Source organism: Pituophis catenifer, unplaced genomic scaffold, assembly GCF_029215685.1.
Source record: "Pituophis catenifer annectens isolate HBS135680 unplaced genomic scaffold, rPitCat1.0.hap2 SCAF_2, whole genome shotgun sequence".
In the NCBI taxonomy this organism is placed as follows: Eukaryota; Metazoa; Chordata; class Lepidosauria; order Squamata; family Colubridae; genus Pituophis; species Pituophis catenifer.
Window position 1 is genome coordinate 6,865,547 of NW_027256882.1, and position 19,088 is coordinate 6,884,634.

The 19,088-nt window shown below is 40.8% G+C and overlaps 1 protein-coding gene across 1 annotated transcript; it reads left to right on the top strand.

The window, feature by feature from the left end:
• Window positions 1-994: 994 nt before the first annotated feature.
• Window positions 995-13,371, top strand: LOC139309775 (vomeronasal type-2 receptor 26-like). The gene is made up of 6 exons (XM_070933982.1): window positions 995-1,212; window positions 1,907-2,195; window positions 4,393-5,187; window positions 8,795-9,007; window positions 11,983-12,109; window positions 12,461-13,371. Exons 1-6 carry the CDS (start codon window positions 995-997, stop codon window positions 13,369-13,371), a joined length of 2,553 nt encoding a protein of 850 aa, XP_070790083.1.
• Window positions 13,372-19,088: the final 5,717 nt, after the last annotated feature.

Consider the following 19,088-nt stretch of genomic DNA (forward strand, 5'->3'; position numbering starts at 1 on the left):
TCCATGGGGGTCTCTACCTCACCATACCCCACCGCCGCAGCGCCACACCACCACCCAGCTGACTCACGGCGAAGACTGCAGTGAAAAAAAAAACGCTGTCTGGGTAGCCTCATGGGGCAGCAACTCCGGGACGCTTGGCGTCTCCTGGGAACCTCCAAAGGTAAAACTTGGATCTGCCGAGCCTCAAATGCTCCCCTTACCAGTCCATATCAGGGGACATAACCAAAGCCCCCCTAAAGCCTCCACATTCCATCAGGACTCCCCATCCCCATCCCCAGCGGAGTCCAAAATCCGTGGCGGCCATTTTAGGCACCTCCTCCTAGTGTTAAAAAATATTTAACACTAACAATCAATGTAGATGTTAGCCACCGCCTCTGGCTGGGCGGTGACAGGGAAGATGCATGCCCTGCCTGCTCTGCTCTCACCAACCAGAGGTGGGGTCTCTGCTGCCACCTCCCAGCCAGAGTGCCACATTTGTTTGTTTGCTTGCTGGCTGCCTCCAAGGAGGGAGCTGCCTTGCACTGAAGAAGCTTCTTGGATGAGAAGCGAAACATCTTAAAGAAAAATCAGCACCATCGGCACAACCAGGACCTGGATGAATGAGAACTTCCATATAACTTCTGCACACAGGGCCCCAAAAGTACTTCAGGATCCCCAGAGAAGAAATTGCTTCTTATTATAATGATCACCATTCTGATCTTTGAGACATCTTCTGCCACTGCTCCAGTGACTTCCTTTGATGTAAACATCAGATTGAAGCAATGTGCAAAGGATCTTGCATCACCAAAGGCTATATGAACTCTGTGTGGCACACATTTTGAGACAGGCAGGGGCCGTGCTCTTGAATGTATCTTTCTCTCCTTTCCATGTGAAGCTGAGTTTCTCTATGTCTCAATTAGGAAACTCACTGGCTTTTCCATCTTGCAAGAGTGCTTTGGATTTTCCTCAATCTTGTATTTGTTTAGAAACGGATTGATTCAGTGTCCTATGGATTATGGAGCTTCTGCTCCTGCTTCTAATGCTGTTGATGTCTCTGCCAGTCTCTGGGAAATTTAAAACGAAGTGCCTGCTGCATTTGGAGCACCAGGATGGAGAAAGACCATGGAGCTATTACAGACCAGGAGACCATCTCATTAATGTAGTCCTCTCTGCCACAGAAATATTGCGTGTAATGTTGCCTTTCAACATGGTTCCTTACGGTCAGACACAATTGTAAGTCTTTCAGTGTGATGGAATTGCATCCCCTCCAACTGCACTTGTAACACTCTTCTTCTTTTCTTCTAATTTATGTACTTCTAAATTGCATGACCTGTCAAATTTCTTGAATTGTTTTCATTTCCACGACTTCCCTCTTTTGTCTCATTTTGAGAAAGAGACTCAAATCCAAAGATGGATTTGGGAAAAAAACATGAAAGAAGTCAGATTACATCCAATCCTCAGTTTATCAGTTGAATGCTAACTTTTGTCTAAAGTAGTGGTTGAAAGGGTTATAGTTGCCTCTATCCAGACTTCTCAATATTTTTACAACAGCTCGTTTATATTCAATACCTGATCATTGTAGCAAATAAAGGAAGACTTATTTCTAGAATTGCTATTCTGGGTCAAATATGAAACAGTCTCCTTCTTTTATGATGGTTCTACTTTAATGATTGAATGATTTGGAATCCTGGTTCCTGGGAAGATGAAAAGTAGTACTGCTATACATAATGGGGCATATATTATTCTTAACTTTCGTCTCATCTTCTTGAAATGAAATGGGGATGGGTGAATATCCTTTGTCTCTGGTATTGGATCATTTTTGTTTTAACACTCTGAGGTCTTTTGGAGACAGAGGATTAAATTGAATAAGTGTTTTGTTATTGCTGTTAATGATGATGATAATAAGATGAACACCTTTTTGCAATAGTTTACCTTTGGACAAGCTAAGAATACTACGTTACATTTTTGCTATTCAAGTCATCAACAAGGATCGCCAACTTCTGCACAATTTCACACTTGGCTACAACATTCATGACAACTATTTGAACACATTTGGAACTTCAGATGCTTTGCTGGATATGCTCTCTACTGGAGAAGCCAATGTTCCCAATTACAGCTGTGGAAGGAAAGACAACCTTTTGGCTCTTATTGATGGAGCTGCCAGTGACATCTCCATTCAGATGTCGACATTGGTAGGCACTTACAAAGTACCTCAGGTTTGTGTTTCTCTATAGGTAAAGTGAACAGGGTGGTGGCAGCTGAGTAATGGATTCAACTATATCTTCCCTGTAGAATTCAAGAACTGCTTTTCCCTATGAGCATTTAAGGTGTCATGGCTAGGGATTGCATTCTACAGTGTGAAGGGAGCAAGGATAAAAGCATCCATATCAAATCTTCAGTGCTTTGAGGGGCTTCTGTTGCACACAGGTGAAGATGAAGAGAGATTTGTGTCTAATCAAAAGGTCTCCGGCATCAAAGGAAGGCACATACTGTCGGAGCGTAAATCAGCTTTGATACTCCCCCCTGGGGTAATTGCACTTGATTAGAGATGGATGGATCTTGTTTTTCCATGCTGTATACTTTAAAGAAAGAAACCCCGAAATATATTCTAAGAAACATTTTATTATAAAGAAATAAAACAAACTTACTAACTACATTGATACCGGCAATTTTACAACATAGATGGGCAAAGGAAAAAGAAAGTCAGGAAGTTTCTTCCTTAAACCTGGACATGCGCAGTAGCTCAGAAATCACAAGACAGTCTTATCTCTGTTGCTACAGAGACGTGATAAAGTTCTTGGCCAGACTACCGTAAGTCTTAGGATGGAAGCTCAGCTGACAAATACATAATGCAGTGACAAACCACGTTAGAAAATTACATGCATCTGAAACACAAGCATATTTAGCCTCAGTAGATGAACAAGAAACAAAATTCTGTTTTCGCACATGCCAGTAAACAGGACATCCATTTAAGAACATCATATAACCTGAAGTACTTTTACGTGATTTCTTATCACTCGCCCAACCAGAATCTGCATAACAACATAATTCTGTATAATCAGTGTGTGTTGGTTCTAACAATAACTTCATGTGTTTAGTGTATTTTAGGTATTTCAATAATTTCTTAACACATGTCCAATGAAACTGTCTTGCCTTACCCACGTGTCGGGACAAGAGATTAACACTAAGTGCAATGTCGGGTCTAGTCCAACTACTAATATACAACAGTGACCCAATAACTGAACGATAAAGTGAACACTGAACACATGAAACTGATGAATGCATGTTTACAAAAAGATCTGATAATATATATGAGATAGTTCTTGTTTATGTTGATGATATTGTTTATATTGGTCCAAATAAGCAGATGACACATACTTTGTACATTATATGAGCCAGAATAATGATTTATTTTATTTTATTTATTTTATTTTATTTGGCTTATAATGATATTGTGAATGGTAAACAAATCCCAGATTTATGTAAAGAATTCCAATTCCTACCTCTTTTCTTCCTAGTGTTATTCCTGCATTCTGGCATGGACCCTTTAAACTCCCTTTCTATGGTTCTCTAATCCATTAATTTGTGGTACACTTGAGGGTGACTGCATGGAGCAGAGAATATAAAAATAAAAATAAATTTACTGGCCGGATTCCCTTCCCGACATCATGTGGAGTTCACAGCAGTTTTTTTTTTTTCTTTTCCTAGGAGAGAAATATCTGCCACTACCTAGGATTGAACTCTCAACCTTCTGGGTGGGAAGTGAGCATCTTCACCATTAGGCCCACATATGTCTTATGAAATCATAGGGGGCTGCTATCATTAATTAACCAGCTTATTTAGAAAATTACAAACATATTAGTGACCATATCATTTATTTTTACTCTAATATACTCAATTAAGGTTGGGGCATTGAAATGGAGGAGCTGCTACAGTCAGAGCTTCCAAATTGCCAAGTTCTGAAATGCAGAAATGCCTAAACATTTTAGAGCAGTATTTACTCAAGAAATATTTGAGAAGCTGGACACAATGGTTAAATATGGAAAATTAACCAAGTCCCTTACAATGAACAGACTTGTATTTGTGGAACTCCAGAGATATAAGACATAGCACATCTATTGTTTCAATGTCAGTTCAGATTTGCATACCTCCTGTGATTCTGGTGAATTGTAGGGTGATACAGAAATATGTTCATTCTTATTCTCTTTTACTTAATTTATTTTATTCTATTTTTATGTATGATATTGTTAATGTTCTTTGTTGTATATATTGTATTTTAATATGGCCTAAAGACTAATCAACAATAACCTATTCTAAAATGTTCATGAGATCCAAGTTGGATTTATTGAAAACTAATATTTTGGAATGGAACTGACTGGAAATATGATACAGCATTTTTCATTGCTTTTCCAGGTCTCTTTTGAATTTTTTTCAGAGTCTCTGCATGATAAAAGTCAATTGCCCTTTTACCACCCATTTTTCCCCAAAAATGGGATCCTCTACCCAGCAACGATTCAATTGCTTCTCCATTTCGGATGGAATTTGATTGGTCTGTTTGCTCCAGACACAGAAATGGGAGACAATTTCATGAGGACTTTGACTCCTTTGCTTGTCAGGAATGGAATCTGTGTTGTGATAGTACAAAGATTCTCAAAAACTAGACACACAGCATCTCTCATGGATGCCATCTCTAACTGGAGACAAGTCAATGTCTTTTTTCTATTCATCGAACTTGATTCATTTTTGGACATAATTCTTCCTGTCCATTTAACATTTGGACTTTTGCCCGGATACATTGAAAGGAAAGTCTGGATCATGACCATGGTCGGAGTACAAAGAATGAAAAAACACAAACTTCTCAAGTACATCCATAGTGTCTGGACTTTTTCTTTTTCAGGAAAACAAAGGCTAAAAGATGATACCTTTGAACCCAATTTCTTTGTGGAACCACCATTTGGAGACCAGTCTTTTCACTGTTCTTTTATAAAGCATGTCTTCTCTGTCAAAGGCCGGAGAAGATGCAGCCAGAAAGCGCCACTGGAGACACGACAGAAAAGGAACACGATCAAGATCATAAGTTACCACCATTTTTACAGTGTCATTAAGACTCTGGCCCATGCCTTGCATGCTGCATATTTGTCCAGATCCAGGAGGAGAATAAAGGGGGGTGAAGAGAGATTGGGAACCCCAAGACTGCATCCATGGCAGGTATGGGATCCCATTATATTTAGTTCCCTTATAGGTGGAATCCAGGGCAGAAATGTTACCAGTTCGCTCCGGTTCGGGTGAACCGCCCTGGGTCTTTGGAGAGGGGCGGCATATAAATTGAATAAACAAACAAACAAACAAACAAACAAACAAACAAATAAATAAATAAATAAATAAATAAATAAATAAATAAATAAATAAATAAATAAATAAACCAATAGTGATAAAAACTACCGGTTCGGGTGAAGCAGTAGTTAGCTACCTGCTTGGGCAAACTGGTAGATTAAAAAAGCTACCGGTTCCTCCAAACTGGTATTTCCGATGATCAGCTGTGCAATGGGGTTTAGCTTTGCTAGAAAGCAGGAAATCCTGCTTTCTAGCAAAGCTAAATCATGCGCCACAGCTGATTCCCCCCCTTGCTGTTCTATTTACTTCCCAAGCCTCTTTTTGGTGTGTACTGTGCATGCGCGGCCAGAGAACTGGTAGCGAACTGGTTCAGATTTCACCACTGGTGGAATCCAACACAGAAGGAGGATAACCTTGACAACCTACTTGTGCCACAAAAGGATATCAAGTTTGGTCAATCTAATTGCTCAGGCCATGAAGTTACAAAGACAGGGCACCGTGACTGATATTTTTTATATTAAACACTAGTAATTTTAGAAAATGATTCATGCAGGCTAAATAAATTCCTGTATGTATAGGTTTGTGATTAGCATAATAGAATTCTACATTTATAAATTTGAATGACACCTAAATGAGACCAATTAGGTGACACCTCTTCTGTGCAGGAACCCCGGTTGAAACTTTTCTGACTGATGGCTACTCAATAACTGAATTAAGACAATCAGAGAAGAGGAAATGGAACTTTGATTCCCTGGCTCAGTTCTAAAACTGCTCCTCCTTTTAGGATTTTTAGCATCCCTTTAGGATGCTCAGTCTCTTGTGACTGGACTCATTTTTCCACATCTGACACTCTGGGAAAACAGCAAACAGAGCTCAAGCTTCTTTGTAACATCTTTCAGTTATTGGAAGAGTGCTATTTATTTATTTATTTATTTATTTATTTATTTATTTATTTATTTATTTATTTATTCGATTTATATGCCGCCCTTCTCCGGAGACTCAGGGCGGCTTACAGTGCGTTAAGCAATAGCCTTCATACTTTTTGTATATACCTGCTTAGTAGGGCTTTCGGGGCCCCCCACAAGGGGTGTTCTTTTTTATACAAAGTCAGCTTATTGCCCCCACAAACTGGGTCCTCATTTTACCTACCTCGAAAGGATGGAAGGCTGAGTCAACCTTGAGCCCGGTGAGATTTGAACTTGCAGTAATTGCAGACAGCTGGTGTTACTTAACAGTCTGCAGCGCCACCAAGGCTCTTATATATATCCTCCCTTCTCCAACCAAGAAATTGTGTTAGTTGGAAAAGGTGTTCTCAGAATTCCTATAACTGTCAGATTCCATAGATCAACATCAAATATCTTGTTATCTTTACTCAAAGTTATAAACAGCTCCTTTCATCCCTTCCTTAGCTTCATTGCTCTTCCGTAAAACTGATCTAGTTTTCTCCCCCAAGAGTGGTGCTTCCAAGGGGACCTGGTATGAGCTGGGATCTTCTCAAACCAGAGCATTTCCCATGGTTGTATTTGCCTTCTTTCCATGAGCATCACATTGCCACCTCACATTCAAATTGCAATCAACTATTCTTTTGAGACCATTCTTGCAAATATTATCACGTTTGGTGTCTCTTGTGCTTCTTCTGTTTTCTGTTTTCTTCTTTTAGTGGAGAACTTTTTACTTCTCTCTCTCCCTTAAATTTCTTTCTCTTTGTTTTAGCCATTTTAATAAACCATCCAGATATTTTCTAATTTTTATATCTGATTCTGTGTTACACATTCAACTATTATGATATCATTCAATTGCCTTTCATCCAAAATATTAATGACGTTATCCTAATTTATATAATTATTACCAAATATTTAAAATACTACTATTACTAATTTATTACACTAATTTATCATAATTAAAATTATATTAATTTTCATATAATACATGAAAAAAAGTAGAAATGACATCTTAAGGAAAGATCTACATTGTAGGGGCCATCTCATTTTTCTTATCTGAGATATCATATTTTATCAAGTCCAAGTTTCTAAAACTCAGTTATTTATCTACTGGACTTTACTTATGCATCTTCACTTAATCCGCCAAGGAAAGATTAAAGGCAAATGAGGTCCAGGCAGAAGAACATCATGGCTTCAAAATCTAAGGGACTGGTTTGGAGAAAACTCAACAGCAATTTTTTGTGCAGTTGTTGATAAAAATAGAATCGCCAACATTATCGCCAATGTCCAATGACAGATATGACAGAAGAAGATCTCTTTGTATCAGGAAATCATAAATATTTTTTCTTGAAGCTCGGTATTTTTTTAAAAAAAAGAAGTCAAAATTGCTTTGTCTTAGGGTACACATCTTCCATCACAATAGCATGACTATCAACTGTACCTGTCTGTATTAATGACAACATAGAAGAATAGATGATAATGACTAATTGTTATCTATATGCCTAATTAATTGAGAAAAATGAAAGATTATTTGGGTACATTTTAAAGGAAGTTTTTATTATCTATTATTATATATAAGAGCTGTGGTGGCACAGTGGCTAGAATGCAGTATTGCATTCCTACCACCCATTGGAGCACAAAATGGGAGTCATCAGAACCCTACACTACCGAGCTGAAGACCTGCCTACCAGCAATGATGGGAAAGAAAAAGAACAAAAACACATCAAGGCAGCCCTCAGAACATGTAGCTGTCCCAAGTGGGCCTTCATCAAATCTCAAAAAAGACCCCACAGGAGCTCCTCCATAACAGACAACGAAGAGATCAATAAATGAATGTTGTCATTCCATATATTGCAGGAATATCAGAAAAGCTCAGGAGGATCTTCAGCCAACATAATATATGTGTACACTTCAAACCCAAGAATAACTAAGGCAGAAGCTTGTCCACCCCAAGGATAGAACATCCAGACACAAAATAAGCAATGTGGTATATGCAGTACAATGGAACGAGCTACGTACAGATCTGTACATTGGGGAAACAAAACAACCACTTCATAAACACTGGCAAGTTTGAAAAAGCATCTTTGGGACAACCATGATCTAAATGACTGAGAATCTCCGTAGACATTTGTACTTGCAAGATTCTCTTAATGTAGCTTTACAATGAAGTTGAATTAGCTCATCTGTTCTTGATTCCTGCCTGATCTATCTGGAGAAGATTTGCCTGGCAATTTTTTCCTTAATAAATCCATTCTTTCTCATTCTTTCCCATTTGTTCTGAAGGCGTTTATGAGTCTATTTTCTCTAGAATATTCCTGGTGACTAAGAGATTTTGTAAATGATACTTTGTCAACATATATTTTGTGAAAATATGACTGACAAAGTTTGCTAAATCTCTGGATTTCATTTCTGAAGATACTGTTGTTCTCTCAATTAAGAATATTTGCAAGTTAGCAATTGTAGAACATTTAAACATGACTTAAAGTGGGATAAGAAGCCAAGGTTTCTGCTTTTAAAATTCCTGTATGTTTCAATTCTAGTTCCATCCCTTCCTGAAGAAGAATGAGTTTTGCAATGTTTCCACATTCAAATGTTACTTGGACAAAAATGGAGGCATAGCAGCAGATCTGGACATCCAGAGCATTGTGGTTCTCCCCAAGAAAGATCCCATCACACTGCAACTGGGGAGATTTAAAAGGCAAAGACTTATTATCAACCAAGTCGTTCTTTCACGGCTAAAGATGCTCAATGAGGTGCATGAAATATTGACATCTTTTCTCTGTTTTCCAAAGCCTTAGATCCCATTTTAAGTGGGCTAACCCTAGTCACCAAGGTGGATAACCTTCCCAAAGAATTGAATGTGGGGAGGAGAACACTTATAATTCTAAAAAGCAACGTGTTGCATTTCAAAGGGGAATGGTTTTGCAATATTTCATGTAGTGTCAGATCTGCCTAGCAAAAAAGGAACCTCAACTCCATTTGGTTGAAGTGATAGGTTGTTTTACTAAGGATTAGTGGTTGCAGCAAAAGCAAGGCTAGATCTGAAGTTCCCATGCAAAACATTACATTTCCCCCTCTTTCCCCAGCTTTCCCCCATTGACGGGTCCATCTCTGTCCAATAGCATGCTATTTAGGTGTTTTGGGAATAGCTTGGATGTTTGGCGCCACTTGGTGCAATTTCACATTCTGTTTTAAGTTAGGTGTCCTTGAAGACTGGAACAGGCTGGTTCTCACAGTTCTAGTTTCCATCAAACCTATCACCCCTCTTTCCTCTCATCTCTAATCTCTATATTCCAATTGCCCCCTCCCCCCTAACATTTTATGACAGGATGCCAGCAAAGCGCAGAGCTGAAGATACCAGATATGACATGCGGTCTAAAGGAAACCTTTCCAGACCTACCTGTCAGAGGTTTCTTTCTTCCTCACAATTTTATTCTATCTCAATCACTCTAATACAGAAGTATTAAACTCAAGGCCCAGAGGCCAGATCCGGCCTATGGGGTGCTTAGATCTGGTCCGCAAGGCTGGCCTGGAAATAGCAAAGGATTGGCCTGCCATGCCTCTGCTAGTGAAAATGGGGCACAAGGGACCGCATGCAGTCCCACTGTGCCCCATGATCACTGTGGACAGCCTCCTGCATCACTCTGGCAGCCAACATGGGGCATAGGGCCTCCAGAGGCCTCCCCTGGCCCATTAGAGGCCAAAATGGAGCCTCTGTGGGCTGGACATGGGCCTCTGAGTCTCCATTCGGCCTTCTCCACAGACTGTGCCTACTTTGCTAGCATCCCAGATTCCACTTATTCCTCCCCACCCCATTTCACATGGCTTTACTGTACTTTATTTTATTTTTTATTTTATTTATTTTATTTCAAATTTATATACTGCACCTTCTCCCGAGGGACTCAGGACAGTGTACAGCCAGATAAAAACATACAATACAAACATTAAAAACAATTAAAAGAATATATATTAATTTGGCCCCAGTTTAAAATGACAAACCAAAATTAAAAATATTTAAAAATATGTTAAGCCAGCCCGGCTTGCTGGAAAAAGAAAGTTTTAAGGGCACGGCGGAAGGCACCGAGGTCTTGGATTTTCCTTATCTCTGGGGGCAGCTGATTCCAGAGGGTAGGTGCCCCCACAGAGAAGGCCCTCCCCCTGGGGGTCACCAGCCTACATTGTTTGGCTGATGGCACCCCGAGGAGGCCCTCTCTGTGGGAGCGCACGGGTCGATGGGAGGTTGTCAGTAGCAGCAGGCGGTCTCGAAGATAACCTTATTTTTCAAAGAGCTCCAAAAGAGGCTGACCCATGTTATAAAGAAGCCAGTCTTTTATTCAGAAGCCCATGAAGCTGTAAGAATGTGAGATGTAAGGAAAACAGCTGACTAAAAGACCGGCTTCTCTGCCAAGAGGGCCTGCAGGCTTAGTTTGGGCCCAGTCTGGCCGGCAACGGGCCGCCTACTGCTTGCTGCTGACTGGCTAGTTCGAATGAGGAGCTTCAAGGAGTGGGGTGTGGCAGCCAATCAACAAGGGGCTTGCAGTTCAGCCTGATGATACAAAGAAAGCAAGCTCCTCATTGATTGGCTGCTGCTGCTGCTGCTGCCTCAATCCCTGAAGCTGTCCTGAAGCAGGAGGCTGCTGTAGCCTCGCCCAGCCTCGCTCGTTTTCTACTACCAGAGCCTGCTGGCCACATGGCCCCAAGCTGAAGTCTTTTATCACAAAGCTGGCAAAAATGTTTTCCTTAGATTTCACATTCTTACAGCTTCGTCATCATCTGAATCAGTGGTGGGTTGCCCCCGGTTCGCACCGGTTCTATAGAACCAGTAGTAAAACTGGCGGGAGGCTCCGCCCACTGACCCCGATGTCATCAAAATGCTTCTGCGCGCAGCCCTGCTGTGAACCGGTAGTAAAGCCACCCCTGATCTGAATAAAACACTTTGGCTTCTCTTTTGGAGCTCCAGAGGAACATAAGATATCTCAGTAGATTGGGGGGAGGCCTTGGATGGCCTGCTTTAGCACTAGGCCCCGCATGCTCTTCCCTCCCTTATGCAATCGAGTAACAAATGCATTGGGGAAAGCAGGGAGTGATCATGTTCATTTAACATGATTCAATCAAACAAATACTTGGGTTACAAATGTAATTGGCAGGCAATATTACATTTGTAACTCGAGGATTACCTGTATAATGAGAGTGAGGGAGGGTCTCAGTGAAGTCCTCCATTAGCACTTGACCACCACAGGTGTCCCCCACATGAGTCCCATATCATGCCCAGCCTGGCCACATACCCTGGCCAAGCCCCATGCCCCCCCCCCCCAGCCCTCTGTGGTCAAACACAATCCTGATGCAGCCCTCAATGAAATCAGGTTTGACACCCCTGCTCTAACAGAATAAGAAGTTAATAAATGCAATAAATAAAATTTATTCTAAAATTTAATATTAATTAATCATGGATATATAAAGAATGGAGGAATGCATGTTAATGTGGCCATAAGAGGAACCCACTGGTTGTCACTTAATGGTTAAATATTTTCTCAATTCCATCCTACCATATTTTATTAAGAAGAAAAGTCCTATCTTGTAATGTAATATGTCAGTAGTTTAAACTTTTAGAGAGTCATGTTTACCTAAAGTGAAACCCAGAGACTATTTTGTTAATGTTTATGTCAACTACCATTTTCCATTAATGATTTGTCTTGTTTTCTTTGATGATCCTTGGTTTTCTGCTTAGTCTTTTCCTCAGTCCCAATGTGTAGAAAATTGTCATCCTGGATTTGTCAAACAAGTTCGGGAAGGAGAGCCAGTTTGCTGTTATGACTGTGTTCCTTGTCCAGAGGGGACCTTCTCCACTCAGGAGGGTGAGTGACCCCAGAGGAAAGGGTGCTGGATTCTTCCAGAGCATTTTGATCAATGTGCATGTTAAAAGAGACACATCTAAACTTGACTATTTGGTTGTACTTAATTTTCAACATGACCAATTTCTGCCATAATGGTAGAAATAACAAAAATATCTTGAAGGACGAGAAAGCAAGATAATAGAAGGACATTGTGGATTGGGCAAGCTTACTTCTGTCAAAGGAAATCTCTTTTCTAGAGGAGGAAATCTCTTGTAACTTTTGAAGCGTCCTTTGATTTTGTCTTTCTTAGGAACACCTGAATTCTTTGAAACTTGAGGAATGATAAAATTATAATTACTTTTTTTTTCTCAGATACTGAAAAATGCACCAAGTGCCCAGAAGATCAGTATCCAACTGAGAACAGAGTCCAATGTATCCCCAAAAGAATAATCTTCCTATCCTATGAAGAACATCTGGGAATTATCCTCGTCGCCTTTGCCCTATTCCTGTTCCTAACTACAGGCTTTGTTTTAATCCTATTCATTAAATATCGAGATACTCCCATTGTCAAAGCCAACAACCGGGATCTCTCCTACATCTTCCTGGTCTCCCTCATGCTTGGTTTCTTGTCTCCTTTTCTCTTCATTGGTCAACCAAAAAAAGCCACCTGTCTTCTTCGACAAACTATTTTCAGCATCATCTTCTCAGTTGGTATTTCTTCTCTCTTGGCCAAAACCATCACGGTGGTGATGGCTTTCATGGCCACAAAACCAGGAAACCGAGTGAAAAGATGGTTGGGGAAGAGCTTGGCCAACTCCATCATACTTTCATGTTCTGCTATCCAAATTATCATCTGTTCCATCTGGCTGGGAGTTTATCCTCCATTCCCTGATTCTGACCTCTATTCCCAGCCTGGAGAAATTATCCTGCAATGCAATGAAGGGTTTGTTGTCATGTTCTATATCACCCTCAGCTACATGGGCTTCCTGGCTGCCATCTGCTTCACAGTGGCTTTCCTGGCCAGGAACCTGCCTGGGGCCTTCAATGAAGCCAAGCTGATCACCTTCAGCATGTTGGTCTTCTGCAGTGTTTGGGTCTCCTTTGTGCCCACCTATCTGAGCACCAAAGGGAAATACATGGTGGCTGTGCAGGTCTTCTCCATCTTAGCTTCCAGTGCTGGACTGCTGGTCTGCATCTTCATCCCCAAATGCTTCATTACTATTCTGAGGCCAGGCATGAATACCAAGGAGCAACTTACAACCAAAAGAAATGTAAAAATGTAAGGAATTTCATCATTCAATATGCTCCAGTAGGCCAATCCTAGATATTAGTTCAAGCTGTTCTCCATACATAAGTGAGCTAACTATTAATGATTAAAGGGCAGCTGGAAGGTATTGTCCCTCATCCTTGAATAATAGAATCACAAGACAGCCACTGAACTCTTCTGAGAAGGAAAGGCATCATATATTTCCTTTGTCCTTACTCTATGTGAGGCCTAAAATACCACTCCCAGATATTTGAAACATAACACTTGTACAATGGGAATTTTATGGGTATGCCAGAGATCATTTTTGGGGCTCCAATGCTATTATTTTAGTGTATCTACAATTAAGGTTCTTTGCAGTGTTGGACACAAAGTCACAGCATCATAGAAGTTAAAGAAGAGAGATGGCAACATACTGCCCCATTAGATTTTTAGAAAAGAATTTCTATAGAATGGGATGAATGACCAAGGACATACATTCAATTTTGCAGCTACTAATATTGTTGAATGAGCAGGCACAAACACAGCCAAGGAAGTGGTTGAAGCCTGGGATATGAGCCCTTGTCAGTCAACAGGAGTGCTGATTTACCACAAGCTTATCAAGTACTTAGGAGATGAGGGCTTGGTGACACAAGGAAACAACAGCCAACAACTTAATAGCTAGCCATCAACACCCCAATCAACCACTAAAAAGCCACATACAAGATATACCATATGTCAGCCTCCGCCTTTACTGTTTTGGCTGCCATAGTAATGGGAGGGGGGAGAGCTAGGTAGCATGAGGGGGGAAGCATGCTGGAGGAATCGAAAGCGATAGTCAAACCACCGGACTGTATCTTTGAAGCTGCCGTCGGGTCAACGATCATGGCATTCCTGATTGATGACGCTGCCAGATGTGTGCTTCCACCTGACCCATGGGAGACCTTTGGATTGGATGACAATCCACGGTGGACAGTGGGAGGGGATGCTTTCTATATGCAATTTTCGCACTTATTGCCTTAGATTCTGCTTGGTTGCATTCACTTCATTTTCTAGTAAAAGTACCTTTCTCTATAAACAATGGAGTTTGGGTCATTCTTTCCTGGACACCATATAAATACCATACACAGAATAGCCCAAAGCACACACTCTGCTGGAGAGAAATTCCCTGAAGATGACCTCCAGCATAACTCCAAAAGCTCAGAAGACTAAATCTCTGGTCCCAGTTACTGACTCAGATAGGATCCTGCTACATGTTCTATTTATTACCATGAAAAAATCCACACAGAGCAAAAACCACATCAATGCATGGATAACCAGAAAATTTCATTGAACACAAGGCAACTTATAGAAGCATCGACATGGAGCAGAAACTGCCAACACTTGGAGTGTTGGAAAAAGCTTCAGGCTGTGCTGATGCCTTAGTTGTAGAAGAATTTACTCTGGAGAGAAACTCCGTAAATGTATAGATTGTTGAAATGTATCGATTGTTGAGGACGAGTTGTTCTGTTCTTATAAAGTAACTTCTGTGGGGACATTTTCCACATAAAATGTGGAATTCTGGGATTCCTGTTATAAGGCATTAATAGGCTGATAAGTGAGTTGAAAATATTATGATGGCCAAGCACGGCACTTTGGGGCTCAATGTCCCAAAAGTGCTTTTTCAAGAGGCAATTGGACTTTCTTGTTTTTCTTTGAAAACATTTATTTTATTTTATTTTATATTTTTTATTTTATAATTAAATTTATATACTGCCCTACTCCCGAAGGACTCAGGGCAGTGAACAGCCACAAAATAAAATATACATAATACAAGCGTTAAAAAGCCATTTAAAATACATTAAATACTTTGGCCAAATTTAAAACACCCCAATTATAAAACCAATTTAAAAACAATTTAAAAACAATTTAGCTTCTCATCCAAGAAGCTCATCCAAGATGCTTCTTGGATGAGAAGCGAAACGTCTTCAAAGAAAAACAAAAAAGTCCAGTTGCCTCTTGAAAAAGTACCTTTGGGACAACCATGACCTGGATGACTAAGAATCTCCATAGACATTTGGGGCTCAATGTGCAAAGGGGCAGATGGAGAACAGTATGTTAGTGAAAAATCATAGATAAACACCTGGGGCATTGTTCCATAGTTATTCTGGCTTTTCCTACTGGGATATGTTAGGAAATTATCATTGGAAAATGAGAGTTTAAGCCCAGGTGAAAAACTTTTGATGTCCTTCTGGATAGTGTCTTCCCTTCTGTCCTTTTCAATATTAACAGGCCCCTGATAGGACAAGGTCATCCCCCATCCTTGTTGTTTGGTATTGTTATATGCTGATGACACTGAGCTCTACTGATGGATGATCTATCTGAAACATTTGAATAAGGGGGACAGGTGAGGCATTAGATTGGATCATGTCCATGTGACTCTCTCCTCTAGGAAAACTCATCACACTCTGTGGATCATTGAGGACCATTCAGAGAAATGAAATGAGAGAAAAAATGTCTGGAATATTGTTGGTATCAACAAAATACAAATTCAATCAAAGATATGTTAGAGTTGCTTTTAGGAGCTATCTTGTGGTGGTAAGGGAGTCAAAGCACCAGTACTTCTGCACCCTTATTGTGTCCTTTGATATTTGCCCAAGACCCTTTTTTTAGTTGATACAAGCCCTTTTGGGTAGAGGGTCTCAGAGAATCACTTGCAGGATTGTGTGGATGAATTTGTTCAGCATCTGTTGGACAAAGTTGCTTAAACCTGTTCACATTTGCATGCCAGCTTTGTTGCAAGGCCAGAGGAGATGCCTGTGGAGGCATCTTGTTTGGTCATCTGGGAACAACTTGAACCTATTGGGCTTCAGGAAGTGGACAGGGTCCTTTGGATTGTGAGCTCAGCCACCAGCTCATTAGATCTTGGCTTCAGGTGTGTTATATGAATGGTTCCAGCAGTGGTTAATGGTTTGGTGCAACAAAACCATAGACAAATAGACAAAGTAGCCTATGGAAGATTTTGAGAGAGACTCAACTCTTCCCTCCACCCAGACGTTCTCCAAAGGAGACTGAAGATTCCTACTCTCCCCAATTCTCTATCAAATGTAATTCCCCTTCAAATGGTCCAAAGTGAAAATTCTCATTTAAATGGTCCTAAAGTACTCATTCAAACAATCCAAAATTGTTCTTTGAGGGGGTGGGCTGCATATGTTATTTTTATGTTTCTTAACACAAATAATCTCCATGGCCTGCCTGAGGAACCCTTCTTATTTATCAAGGAGAGGGCAAGCAGCATTAAAATTATGGTGGAAGGTCTTCTGAAGGAAGCCCCAAATGGCAGAGTATCCAATTTGCTTCCTCACCTCCCAATTCACAGCCCTTGTTCACATCTCACACCAGAGCGGCCATATGTAGGTTGCAAAACTCTGGGTGCTTATGAGATAGTGCCAATGTCATCGCTGAAGTGAACCTGGCAGAAACCATTTTCCTAGTTCATTGTTGCCACAGAGTATGAGAGGGGGGTGGAGGTCAGAATGCCTTACTAGACACAACATAGATCTTTCTTGTGGGAACCAAGGTCATCTCCTAGGTGATGGAGGAAGGTGGAGAAGAGTGCCTAAAGAGCCTGCCAATTAATCTAATTGACCAATGGTCACCAGTGACACTGGGGGAAGGGGTTATTACTGTTTTTTAATTATGCTGAAACCGCAGGAAAGATTCAGAGTTGGTTTTCCATTAAGTGTGCTGATATGATGTACCCAATAAAGAAGTTCATTGAGGAAGCAAGTGGCCTCGGAGTTCTGATTTGCTTGGGTTTCTTAGTTGGAACCTTGACAGCCAACAGGATATGATGATGCATTCCCTTACCTGGAATTGCCTCCATGTTGACGGGACTTGGTGAGGGAAATTGCCTCAATAAAGCAGCAAAACTCATGTGGAGTTTTCGTCTTCACAATCCTCTTATTGTTCCATCTTGATCCATCTCTTGATGTGAGCCATCCTGATGGCGTGTAGTTCAAGCTCAGTCTGAGCTGCCACCCAAAACCAGATTAAGTTACCCATTTTTAAAGATATTCCCTTAAATTTGGGGTGCCACAATAGAGGTGCTGTCAGACTGCCCACAATTTAAGCCTGTAAACAGAAACAATCCTTGGCTCCATTTGTTGAGAAATATATCGTTTTATTAGAGATCAAGCAGCATTGCCAAGCCAGAACTGAGAATTGGGCAGCAAAGTTCTACTTTCCACCCAGTTGTCTCATGCTCCATAGTAACCAATCAAGCCCATGCAAGATGTTTTCATAAGGATCAGTCCAAGCCAGGGGCAGGTTTCAAAACCTGTCGCTCCCGGTTCGCTCGTGGGTGCATGGTCACTCGTGTAAGCCCACCCACAAGTGAATGGGCAGAGCTTCCCGCCCCTTCCACTATTGGTTTGACTGATCTGGGGGTGAACCGGTAGCAACCCACCACTGGTCCAAGAGCAGCTTGGTATGCGGCTCCCTCCTTCTTTGAGCTAGATGACCTTGGGGCAGTGTGTCAAGGAGGTACAGTCTTTACTTTTGATTTTCCAAACATCCCTTTACTCATTTCCCTTTTCCCTTTTCCCACAGTCTGTCATCGCATAACAGCAAAGCACAGCAAGCATAAATTGTCAGCTGACAGATGCCATTCCAGAGGGCCTAATCCAAACATGGTTTATAAAAATTTGTGTTTATTCTTTATTTTAAAAACTCAGTAAAAGGAAGAGGCAATGATACACCATTTAAAAAAAAAAAAATCCATGCCCAAGCCCAATGGATTTCAAACCTGCTAAATCAATTCTTGGATTCTATCAAGGTAAAATCTCCCTTAAAATGAGTTCTTACTAGTGGTGACTATATTTTTGTAGGAAAAAATAAAGATAAACCTGAAAAGGGGGCAAATCTGAAAGATATTTAAGAGGGTTAAAGGTAAAGGTTTCCACTGTCCAGTTGTATTTGACTCTAGGGAATGGTGCCCATCTCCATTTCTTAGCCGAAGGAACCAGCATTGTCCAAAGACATTTCCATGGTCATGTAGCTATTTGCTGAGGCACATGGAACACTGTTAGCCTTCCTATCAAAATGGGACCTATTTATCTACTCACATTTGTATTAGTGGTGAAATGTAAACTTTGTTACTACCAGTTCTGTGGATGTGGCTTGGGGGAGGGGGGCGTGTAATGTGACTGGGTGGGCGTGGCCAACTTTTTTTTTTAACTTTTAAAAGCATTTTTTCTACAATGTCTTCAGCCAAAGAGGTTGTAAAAAATGCTTTTAAAAGCCTCTGATGATCAGGCAACTCAGCTGGGATCGTCAGAGGCTTTTAAAAACATTTTTTTTCCTACAACCTCTTCGGCCAAAGAGGTTGTAAAGAACTGCTTTTAAAAGCCTCTGACAATCAGGCAACTCAGCTGGGATCATCAGAGGCTTTTAAAAGCATTTTTTTCCTACAACCTCTTCGGCTGAAGAGGTTGTAGAAAAAATGCTTTTAACAGCCTCTGATGATCCCAGCTGAGCCACGCGATCATCAGAGGCTTTTTTTTTTAACTTTTAAAAGCATTTTTTCAGCCAAAGAGGTTGTAGAAAAAAAATGCTTTTAAAAGTAAAAAAAAAAACCCAGCCTCTGATGATTGTGTGGCTCAGCTGGGCATGGGGGGGGCACAGGGATTTTTGCTACTGGTTCTCCGAACCACCCACTGCCATCACTACCAGATCGGGTGATCCAGTTTGAACCGTGAGCATTTCACCCCGATTTGT